The 12,569-nt window shown below is 40.2% G+C and overlaps 1 protein-coding gene across 1 annotated transcript in view; it reads left to right on the top strand.

Moving 5' to 3' along the window:
- Positions 1-12,569, top strand: part of USH2A (usherin) — a 733,950-nt gene that overhangs the window by 631,747 nt on the left and 89,634 nt on the right. The window contains exon 60 of the mRNA XM_049634559.1: positions 4,601-4,955. Within this exon, the coding sequence (XP_049490516.1) occupies positions 4,601-4,955 (355 nt within the window). The remainder of the gene's footprint in view (positions 1-4,600; positions 4,956-12,569) is intronic.

Raw genomic sequence — 12,569 nt, 5'->3', positions numbered from 1 at the left:
TTGATGTCTCCTCCCCTGCCCCAGAGTGTCCACTCACTCCGCAATGCTGGTTGATTCAACATTCACATGGCATTTTATAAATCACCTGTGTTTCCATTTCCTGTATAAGGTTATTAACTCTAGCTTACAACGTGAAATGGAAACTAGAGAGCACAGGTGAGTTTTTCCCAAGGTCATCTAATCAGGTGGTTGTAGGCCTGGACCTACCATCTATCTTCTCTGACTACAGGTATTTGGGGGTTTATATTTATTTATTATTTTTATTTTAATGTTTATTTATTTTTGAGAGACAGAAACATAGTGTGAGTGGAAGAGGGAGGAGACAACACAGAGAGAGAGGGAGACAATCCAAAGCAGACTCCAGGCTCTGAGCTGTCGGCACAGAGCCCAACACGGGGCTCAAACCCAGGAACCATGAAATCAGGACCTGAGTCAAAGTCGGAGGCTCAACCAATGTAGCCACCTAGGTGCCCCTGGGGTTTTATATTTAAATCAACATTCTTGTTATTCTTCATGAGATGAGGGTGGCAGTTTCATAATACTAAATTGCTATGACAAATAAACTGAGTTATAGGGTTTTGCTTTAGTTGTTTTTAAAGACAAGTCCTGAGAATTGTTGGCAGAGAATGGGGGTTAGGATGTTTCTTTTTAAAGGTTATATACTACATTAAGAAAATATAAGAATGAATCTCCTTTAAAATATATGGTTCCTGGGGTGCCTGGGTGGCTCAGTTGGTTGAGTGTCCCAGTCTTGATTTCAGCTCAGGTCATGATTTGAGAGTTCAAGCCCCGCACCAGGCTCTGTGCTGACAGCTCAGAGCCTGGAACCTGCTTCAGATTCTGTCTCCCTCTCTCTTTGCCCCTCTCCAACTTGCATTCTGTCTCTCTCTCTCCTAAAAATAAATAAACATTAAAAAAAATTTTTTTAAATATGGTGCCTAGGGTGCTGGTGGCTCAGTTGTTGAGCGTCCAGCTCCTGATTTCAGCTCAGGTCATGATCTCACAGTTTCTGAGATCAAACCCTTCATGGGACTCTGTACTGACAGCTTAGAGCCTGCTTGGGATTCTCTCTCTGTGTCTCTCTCTCTCTCTCTCTCTCTCTCTCTCTCTCCCCCTACCCCTCCCCTGCTCGCGTGCATGCTCTTTCTCTCTCTGTCTCTGTCTCTCAAAATAAATATATTCTTTAAAATAAAATATGTAGTTCCTAGTTTTCATAGTTATTTTGGTTTTCTTCTTAGTGTTAAACAACATTAAATTAACTGTAGTCGGAAAAGAGCATAATTGAAGTATCTCCCAACTGAGTTTAAGCATAGAATAACCGATTGGCTATTTGGGAAGACTGAAAATGTGATTTCCCTAAACACAGACTGTTTAGGAGGAAACACTTCCAGTTAGTTGAAGCCTAAATCCTACATGAATTAGGAATAATTGTGATCTACGTAACCTCTTCTGTTCCAAGTGTATTCAGACATAAAGATATTCTATTTTTTACCACCACAGATGGAGCATTTACCCCAACACAGTATTAATTTATTGAGTATTCAATAGTGGCAAGAAATACTTCATCAGGCTGCACCCTGTAACTGCTTTAGTGGATAAACTTGAAGCTAGCATAATTTTTAACCTCTTAGAGATGTTTAAAAGTCACGCTTTCAGACAATGTTTTAAAAGAATGTCACAGCCATGGCTACACCTCAATGCGGGGATTCATGAGAATTTAATAAAAATTAACTGAATCGTCATAGAAAGGATGAGGCCAGACAAAACAGAAAATCTTACTTCCCGGTAGAAGTTTATGTTTGTTTGCTGTATTATGTTCCTTGCAAACACCTTTTAAAAACTCACTGAGGGGAGTCCTTGGCTGTGAGCCCTGCGGTCCTCATTAGAATGGATCCCTCCCAATGACACACCTGGTGCCTAGTATCTGCAGCAAGTACAAAGGCCAAACCCTGCAAACCTACACTGAGTGCAGAATCTGGCCCACGCATGGTGGCGAGGAATAATGAGGTGGGTTGCCGACCATAATTGCAGGTCACTGAGTGGCATCTCGGAAGCCTCTGTAGCCTCCAGCGGGAGGCTTGTCATTGCTCGTGCTTAGGTCATTGTGATTGATCCACTTGAGGGTCCTCAAATTCCCAAAGCCGAGTATTTTAAATACCCTGCCTTTTTGTGAGAGGTACTGTCATTTACTTTGTCTTAATAACCCTTTCCGTGTTGATGGCTAATCTGATATGGCAGCATGTGAGTATCCTGGCATCTGAAGAGGATGTTCATTAAATACTCCTAACGGCCTGGAAAATACTGCCCTATCCGTCAGTCTCTCTCTACTACAGAGTAGAAGCTAAGTAGGAGAGGTTCATCTCTTTGGTACATTCTTCCCCAACCTAGTAAGTAAAAGAGTTAATAGAGATGAGGCGAAAATGCAGACAACCATGGAATTACGTGTGTTGTGGCCATTCATTCAAAAAAAATCATTGAATTTACTGAGCTAGATGCTGGGCACACAGAAATAGACCAAATGGTCCGTGATTCCTCAGGAACTTCCCCTTCCGATTAGGTCTGCATCATGATTTTACTTCTATTTATTTATTTATTTATTTATTTATTTATTTATTTATTTTTGCATCATGGTTTTACATTCAGATGAGCAAATAACTGTTCCAAATGAAATATCAGATATTTGGGGCCATACTAACTGACAATTCCATTTCTCCTACTCAGATGTTTAATGCTCTATATATTGAGTACTGAAATAGTTTGCCTTCGTTTTCACAGCAGTAATATCTACTGATGGGACTAAACAATCCCTTTCTCAGGCAGTTGAAAGAATTTTTTGAGCATACTCTGCATTTTACTAGGTCTTGGAGAAGACATCTAATAGGAATTTGACTTTTGCCCTTTAAAGATCTCTAGAGCAAATTGATATTACATAATTTATCATGTTATTTTCATTAATTTGCATTTAGCTCAATCTTCTCCACTCAGCTATGAGTTCCTTTAGGGGCCTAAGTTCCTTCAGGAAAGGAATGTGTACAATCTTTGTACCTTTGCCCCTGGTACAAGGCATGGTGTATATTAAGTGCTCAGTAAAGGTTTGTTGATCACTACAAGAAAGATTGGTCCTTACTTCAAAGGGTTATGGCTTAATTAAAGAAGAGAAAATTCAAATGAAGATAAAATACATGAGATGCAGGCAATGAATTTTAAATATGTTTTAGGAGCACCTGGGTGGCTTAGTCGAGCATCTGACTGTTGATTTCAGCTCGGGTCATGTTCTCACGGTTGATGGGTTCGAGCCCCATGTCAGGCTCTGTGCTGACAGTGCAGGACCTGGCTGAGATTGTGTCTCTCCCTCTCTCTCTGCCTTTCCCCTGCTTGCTTCGGTGTACTCTCTTTCTCTCTCTTCCTAAATAAATAAATTAATTAGTTAATTAAAATTTAAAACAATATATGTGTTTTAAATATCCTGGAAGCAGGTGCAAAATCACATTGTACCAGGTGGAAGAGAATAAGAACCATGGCTTCGCCTCATCAGTCTCATCCTTCAGTGTGCTAGCCTGGGCTTTTCTGCATGAAGATCTTGCGGTTCCACGAGCGGCAAGGGGTCAACCTCAGCGTGCAAACACTTTCCAGGTCTCCGCATGCATCATATTTGCTGCTGTCCTATTGACCAACGAGAGTCCCATGGCCATGTTTAGAGTGAGCTTGAGAGCGCATTAGCAATAGACATGGGGATACAGGGAGACAAATCAGGATACTTAGTGCAATCCGTCTACCACAGAAGGGTCAGAATTCCCAATAATATCAACTTTTAATAATTGTATATGGTGTAATTTCCAGTTGTGCAAAAAATTAAATTGGGCCATGTACCTGCATGTACACATGCATACACTTTCACACATGTACATAAACATATAGACAGAGATCCAAAAAGAATTTTTACGTGTGTTGATAGTGCTTACGTGTACGCTTCTGATTTTTTAAAGTTTTTAAATAACGTATGTGTTTCTGCGGTTTCCATGTGCAGTTTTTTTAAGGAAACATTTCTGATGTAATATGACAAGACATAATTATGGGCGGTGTTACACTGTTTAAATGTTTTTATTTCTTCTGTATTTTACATGTTTTCTATGAAATATATGCATTCTTTATGATTAGCCAAATATATATAAAACCTACATTTAAAAAATGATATCGAGCCAGTCCTCTTGCATACTCTTTCATCTGGTCTTCATTAGGACACCAGAAAGGGACAGTTGAGCTGATAAATTTTTCTGAAATGCAATTTCTTTTATTTTATTTTTTTTATTTTTTTAATGTTTATTTATTTTTGAGACAGAGAGAGACAGAGCATGAACGGGGGAGGGGCAGAGAGAGAGGGAGACACAGAATCTGAAGCAGGCTCCAGGCTCTGAGCTGTCAGCGCAAAGCCTGATGCGGGGCCCGAACTCACGAGCTGTGAGATCATGACCTGAGCTGAAGTCTGATGCTTAACCGACTGGGCCACCTGGGCGCCCCTGAAATGCAATTTCTTAGTCTATGTGCAAACTTCTTTTGAAATGTGCAGCTGTTCCTGACTGCCTTTCTGGCTTCCTTTCAGACGTCTTGCCGGCATCGAAGCAGAGTCCCTTTTGTTTGTCTGGTCAGAAGGAGCCCTTGAATTCACCGATGCTTCAGATACTCTGATGCCTTTCACATTCTATGAATATCGAGTCAGAGCCCACAACTCCAAGGGCTCAGTGGAGAGTCTGTGGTCATCGGCACGGACTCTGGAAGCCCCACCTCAAGATCTGCCAGCACCTTGGGCACAGGCCACCAGTGCTCATTCAGTTCTGCTGAACTGGACGGAGCCACGATCCCCCAATGGCATTATCTCCCAGTACCATGTGATCTACCAAGAGAGACCAGATGATTCTACATTTAACATCTCTACTGTGCATGCTTTCACCGTGATGGTAAGAACTTAGAAAAAAAGAATAACAGATACTTAGATTATCTGATTAACATGTTGAAATTTATTTTTTTTTTTATCCAGCTTATCGTTCTTCTTCAGTTAGAGCTTAAATACATTAAAATCTTTCACATGTGAAAAAGAGCAATGTAGTCATAAGGAGGGATAAGATACTGAACTGAGTCTAAGGGATATTGGAGACCAGTTTGCAGGCCACAGTTAATTTGTTATGACCTCAAGCAAGTAAATGAATCTTTCTCTGTGTGATTTCCAAATCCATGAAATGGGGATACTAAATGTGTCTCTGTATAGCTCATGGGGATGAGGCACCGATGAAATTAGACAGATATAGGGTAGATACAGATAAAGGATACAGATATAAATACAGATATAGATACAGATATAGGAAAATATGGATATAGATACAGCTACAGATAGAAAAAGATACGGATACAGATTCAGATCCAGATACAGATATAGATACGTGTGGTATTACTGTCTCCTTGAGAAAAAAGAAAGTTAAATTTCTAGATCTATCTATCTGGATCATATAGCTATATATATCACATGCACTATAACTCAGTGGTGATTTTTCTGGGTTGATCACCTCTGGCCCATAGCACAGTTTAATTGAGTTCACCCAGTGTCTTCTGAGATCTTTCTTTAAATCTGACATAGCTTAATGTTCTATGGGAGAAAGAAATGGAAACAGGATGGCTCTTTTATCAGGGAGCATTCTCGTTTATAATTACTGCAGAGATGAGACTTGAACATAAGAAAAATCTGAGAGAAGTAGTGAATTATAGCCCGTAATATCCACGACACCGGGATTCAGATCCCAAACTCCACCATCTCCTAGCCGTAAACCACAATATAAGAGAGAATATTATATACCAAAAGTGTTAGTCAAGAAATGCTCTGAAAGGCCAGCAGGAAATCCTCATACTGAAGAGGCTTCATGGAGAAGATAAAGCTTGTGGTCTTAGTAGTTAAATACGTACAGTTTTCAAAATGTGCCAAGACCTTGGTAAATATGAAAACCTCTCTTAAAAAGTGAAGAGACAGCCTAAAGCATTATTTTCAAAGAGCAGACCCTGTTTCTATACCGCTAATTGAGGCGGCCCAATATACATGAAGATTATCTTATAGAAGTATAACATCCATCAAAATGTCTACATAATAATGAGCAAACATGTTTTAATGAAACTCCAGAAGAATAGTTGTAAATGAATAGTTTATAGTACAGTATTTTCTCTCTGTCCTTATGTTCACTTTTCTCACTTGACCAAAAAATAAGCAGTCTGCGAATTAAAGAGACAATATTAAAGAAATCCTTATTTTATTTAGAATTCAGAATTGGTACTTTATTTTTTATATGACATTTAATTTTCTTTGTAGATAAGGGTCTTTCATATGACATCTTTCTACAGTCTTCCTTATAAGCATTAAAAGCAGTGTTCTTAAGGGCAGAAGACCTTTTTTAGTTGATACTTTATCTATGGAGAAATCTCTTCCTTCTCACCATATCATTGGAATTAGTGTCCTGAACTTCCACCCTGAAAGTTAACTACTGAAAAATAAAGTAAACATACTGAAAAACTCTTGACAGGAGCTTTCTGAATGAGGCACCTTAATTTAAATGTATTTTTATTGTAAGTACCAATATTGCAATAATTAAACCTCTGATTTTGAAGCATGGCTTTCAGAGGCCTGAGCCTAAACATTTAATGTCCCCAAACAACTCTATTGGAATTCTCTTATGGAGTACCCTCTACATCATTCCTTCATAGCCAATTTCATTTCACAACACCAGATTTAAAGTATACAATGAACTCTGTCTTGTATTTAATCTGCCAGGTTCTGTTTTTATCACACCAAAAAGTTCCTGAAAAAGAGGAAGGCCTATGACCCAAGCTTTAAGCATCACACGGCCCTTTGTTCCTGGGGCCCAGAAACACAGCTTCTGCCTGGCAGCCGAGGACTGCTTCACCCTGCCATTTTCCAGAAAGCAATCCTTGCACAGGGCTAAGAGAGCAGCCAGAATAATCTGGAAACAGGAATGTTTCTGCACCCTATTTTCTAGTGTGTGTGTCTGTGTGCATGTTCGAAAGTACCCCCCCACCTGAATCTGGGTATCTGGTCCTGAGAATCCCAAGAAAAGATTTCATTAGGGTCATTAGGAAAGGCTCCATTTGAGCTTGTTAAGCAATCCAAGACATCTTCCATAGAGCAATCGAGCCAGTGTTCAGACATTCTGGTCAGTCGGCCAAATTTTCAGGGCAGGAGGCCACTATGACTGTTTTGGGGCTGACATCTTTGAAAGAAATCATCAGAAAAATAAACTATTGTCTTTGAGTTTCATACGCTTGAAACACTTGAGGTTGGTTTGTTTGTTTGTTTGTTTGTTTTTCTTGAGATATTTAAAGGAGGTTCTACCACTTAATTCTAATTCCTCACTGCCAGAGAATGTTCCTTTTATCCTGCCCAAACCCCTCCTCCTGTCACTGAAGTCCTCCCTTTCCAGTTCAGAAGAGCATGACTTCTCTATACCAGTTCAATGAACCTTCAGGGTCAAGAACAGATTATTGATGATTCAATCCAATTTGGCAAATAGTCATTGAGTACTATATTCAGTATGCCAATACTCAATACTGCGGTCAATTGCATTGTTGAAAGCTACCATGAGACTAGACCCTTGGGCAGAGCAGAGACTGAAAGGGAAGATGAGTAATCAAGACTGAGGCACAGATGATTACCGCTGGGCGTTTCGGATTTCTAAGTTTCTTTGCTTTCAGGTTTCTGCTGCTCATGTTTTAATGATTCCCCTTTAAATCTCTCTGAGTGTCTTCCTGCCTTACATACTATTTCTCTAATTCCTATACTAGCTAAACATCTTTACTGCCTTCTTTCATGTCTGTGCCCACTTTGGAAATTTTTCAAGTTTTTGTTTCATTGACGACTTCAGCTAAAATTCTCCAGAGCAAATGAACTGCATTTTCAGTTGGTGAGGCACAGAATCCATTTCCACAATTGAAGGATTACAATTGAATCCACAGACTTGCAAGAGGTATCACTAAATAGTCTCATTTAGTCTCTTGTTTACTGAGATCCTATCTCTGCATGAGGGGCCACCAATAAATTGCCCAGAGTGTAGCGCCATTATGGCTTGTCCCAAGGTCCCCCCAGAGTTGTTTATAGACAGGTGGACGTTGCTGGGAGAGCCACATAAAACAGGTGCAATGGATGCATGAGTCCTCTTGATGGTGGCAATGGATGGAGAAATGGCAATGGGAGCCCTCCGTGGGGGTGGAGAGCATATGTGCTGGCAGGGGCAGCGGCAGCAGCAGCAGCAGCAGAGGCAGCAGGAGAGGAGAAATGGAAAGAGCGTGGGTTTTAATGTATCACCAGCTTCTCTCCCAACCTCATGAAAAGTTTCATCTCCCTTTGGGCCCAAGTAGGTTCTTCTAAGGGGAAGAAAGAGATAGCTAGCTTCCTAGGGTCTCTTCAGACCAATACTCTCCACTACTGACAGCAAGCTAGCTTTAAGTAGAAGTCCTTAAGCTCCGTTCCCAATTAGCTCTGTGATGAATTGTGCAGTGTCAGAAGAGAAACTGTATTTAGCCTCACTTGGCATGCAAGAGTTCCATGGTGGTATTTACAGGGAACACTCCTGGCGAGGTTGGCGATACTGCTGCCACCATTCGGATTTGTTTGCTTTTTCTCACTGGCACCTGCCATCGCACTGGCAGAAGTAACTTGGGATTCAAAGGCAAAGGTGGTTTACCTGTTAGTCTGTGCTCTCAGTATATCCCTGCTTACCCCACAGGGTTATGAAACATCAAGCCCAGATCGTACATTTGCCCAGTACCCTGAAAGATAGATGGTACTCTGCACTGTGTGTAGAATCAAGCATACGGTGCTGAGGGGTAAGCAAATTATATGGGTCACTAAAAGTTGGCTTCCAATCTGGAAATAAAATCCAGAATTACAAACTCTACTTTCTAGATTTTAGTTGCCAAACTCACTTGCCCAATGTCAAGGAGGAGGTATTCAAAATTTTCTCATGTGGTTGTCTCAAATCTCCTTACCATTAAGTAGATATGTGGCAGGGTCGGGGGGGGGGGGGGGGGAAATTCTTCATAATTGCCATATTATGTGGAGTTTGTGAGTAAATTGGTTAGTTTGCTTTTAATCCCATTTTTAATTTGGCTTCATATAATGTAAAATATTGTTGCTCTTTACATATGATCTTAATTAATTGTAGCTCTTACAATGTGATGATTCTTTTCTCCCCATCCGTTTATAACACAATACAAATGCTCTAGGAGATCTAGGTATCTAGAAGGATTCCTCTAGTGATTATCTTTCCAAACTGAAGAAAAATTTGGTAACAAAAACAATTACTACGCTTTTTATACCAGTTCTATAAGCTGAGCTTTTCACATCTTATAAGTAACTGTGTTACTCATTCTTTATATAAAATTACAGAATGCAATTGTGTAAATGTCACACAAAACATGAACACTTATTTGTGCAACCCATATGATGTATTTAGTTTGACATTAACTTTTTTATTCACTAGCCTTGCATTATCCTTATCCCTTTTTTCTAATAATATGATACTAATCACAGATACATCTTGGATATCTGCTTTTTACTCAATATTATTGGAGATGCAACCCATATAAGTCTTCTTGAAATTTGTACAACTACTTCTTAGAGAGAGCTTTATTTTTCTCTAACCACTTTATTCCAACAAGCTTCATCCGGGACCCTCTTGCTCAGTCATCTCTAATTTCTAAGGCACGTGCTATGGTTTTCTAGTCACATTCAGTGACAAGGACCAGCCCAGTTCTGGTAATCAGGATTCATTTCAGGTGTTTTAAAAAAAAATCTAGTCTAAAGCCTGACTTCAGAGATCCACAGTAGAAAAGAAAGGGCATGTTTATTTTGTTTATTTTCTTCCTTCTTCAGTTCCCTCTTCTCTTGTCGAAGTCCCCAGGACTGTAGGAGAAAAGAAAGAATTAGACCAAAAAAAAAAGCATTAATCATGAATCTTGTTTTTATCCATCTACATTGCTTCCTGTGGGGTCATGCAGAGGTCCTGCGTGAGAAGTTACATGCTCCGTGTCCCCCGATGCAGGCAACATCTGGCTAGTTTCTTATATTCCTATCCCTTCCTGCCTCAGAGATCCAGCCCCACAGCCTCTTTTGCTTCTGGGTCCCCCTCTCCTGAGCAGGCAGCTAATATTAGGTCCTTTCACATTGAAAAAACTCATTCCTTTCCTGGCATCCTCCAGGCCTGGGGAAAACTCATTCTACCAAATAAGGAAAGTATACAGCTTGTCCAGCCCTATCTTCTCTACTCACCCTAGCATGCTGAGTGAGACCCAGCCAGCTTCACAACTTCAAAATTCTTTGAATAAGAATCAGGAAACAGCTTCCGTGTTCCCCAAATCCTGGAATCACGGAAGAATCTCAGAAGATGCTTCTCCACACTAGTGGCTACATTAAAATACCCTGAGTCTCTTCAGCTCTGGAGCAGGGCTCATGAAAAGAGTAAATTGTCCATCTCACCTTTCTTGCAGACACCCTCCGTTCCTTCAAGTTGTTCTCTTGGATGTCCCTCATATGCCTTGAGAGGGGAGTATGGCGTCTCCGCATTCCTTCTTCCCAAGTAGTAAGGAACTAATGTGGGAAAGCTTGTCTACTAAATTCCCTTCTGTAACCTGCTTGTCATGAACTGGATCTTCCCTCTTAAAAGTTGTCTTACACAGATCTTCAGAGGAAGGTGGGCTTGAAGGTGTAAGGCTGATTCTTTGTTTCTAGAAGTCCTGCAGAGGTATATCTAGCTGTTCCAGTAAAGTTACTTATCACCTGTTTTTTTTTTTTTCTTTTCTAAGCTGTACTTACTATTTCCTAATACATCCTGTTACAAACTAAATTGATCCATATCTTTCTTATCACTCAACCCAGATAAACTGAGTCCTTCTCCTTCCTTCCTTCCACAACCAATCTTCACTAAATCCTACTGGTCCTACTTCTAAAGTATATCTTGAGTCCTGCTTGCAGGTTCTTCTCACATGTTGTTCTTCCTCCAATGATCATGTTCTTACACTTCACATGGATCTGTCCTCCTCCTCCTTGTCAAGTCTGAACTAAAATGTTACTTATCTCACAAGGCTTTTTCAAGGGCTAACTAAATTAATGCCTGTGCAAAGTACTTTAGAAACTGTAAATGGCAATGTAAACAGGATGTAAAACTTTAGAAGTCCTGCTATTTGGACTACAGAAGCCAGAAAAAAATGGACAGAAGTAGGAAAAGTTTTTGTTTGTATAGAGCAACTGTTTTACTTAAGTCATGAATGAAAAACCTTACATTTTATATACTTTAAGCATTCTTTACCTTGCAACAAAATTCAGGCCATGCAAATTTAAGTGTTTCTTGATAGCACAGTGTTAATTTCCAGGTAATGTCTCAAGTATTGGATTGGGCTATTTCCTAAGTCATCTGGAACAAGAACATGCTTTTTTGTGTCCCTAAGGTGTAGCACTGACTCATGTCCCTTCTACCATAACATCTCAGCCTTGCCCCTCAAAGAGCCCTCCTCAGGTGATTTCCTCTCTAGATGCAGTTCTGTTTACCTACCATGATGCTCAGTGGACCCTGCCCATCCCCCATCTGGGATCACATGAGCAAAACATGAAGTGTTTTGATAGCTCTCTCTCTCACACACACACACACATACACACATGCACACACTTCCCAGGTTACACAGACCCTGCCAAACTGGCATCGTCCTAGTTTACCTGGGCCAAAGAGCAGACTATCGGTATATAAGGGGCAGTTGGTGAGGAGGCTATTTGCCCTTTAACTCCAGTGTGTTGTTGTTTTTTGGTCTTTAAATGAATTGTAAAGACACCCAAGAATTCCACAGAACCTTGGTAAAAAACATATATGAAAGTAAAACGAACTTGTCCACACAGTAACAGGCCCAGGCCATAAATTCAGAATATATGCCATTTAGCAGAGACAGCAAGCTGTAAATGGCAGTGAAGGGCAGAAGTTAATTGAACTACCGTGCTCTTGTCACCAGTGGAAAGTAGCCACTACCCGAGACAAGATGGCTGCCCCTAAAGTACCCTATTACAGCCAAGAGATCATATCCTTAGCTCTGCAAGGGCTTATGGGTGAGGGGGAAATCATACACAGATGACCAATTTTTTTATGGTTCACAGCCGATCAAAGTGAAATTCAGCAGCTGTTCAGGACAAGTGACCACTGTAACGGCTGTAATATAACCTACTAAATAGAGAGGGAATTGCATTAGAGCAAGAGGTTAGCCGTGATTATCGGCAGGTGAGTGCTTTATTGAAGTTGAAAGACCATTAACATTGATAGAGTAATTATTTCAACTTGAAAGTAATTACCTTGATGGGTGATAACTTCTCTAGTGTTCCCAGATTTGATTGGGCCAAACAATTGTGAGCTCCTGAAGCCTAGAAAAATATTACAACAATACTGTGATTTTTAAATTACCGAAACCACTGTTGGAATATTTTAATTATGCCGAACAGTGAAAAGATTTTGCCTTATACCAGCTAGTGACCTCTCATG

The sequence above is a fragment of the Panthera uncia genome, chromosome F1 (assembly GCF_023721935.1).
Source record: "Panthera uncia isolate 11264 chromosome F1, Puncia_PCG_1.0, whole genome shotgun sequence".
In the NCBI taxonomy this organism is placed as follows: domain Eukaryota; kingdom Metazoa; phylum Chordata; class Mammalia; order Carnivora; family Felidae; genus Panthera; species Panthera uncia.
This window is presented reverse-complemented; position numbering and strand designations above follow the sequence as displayed.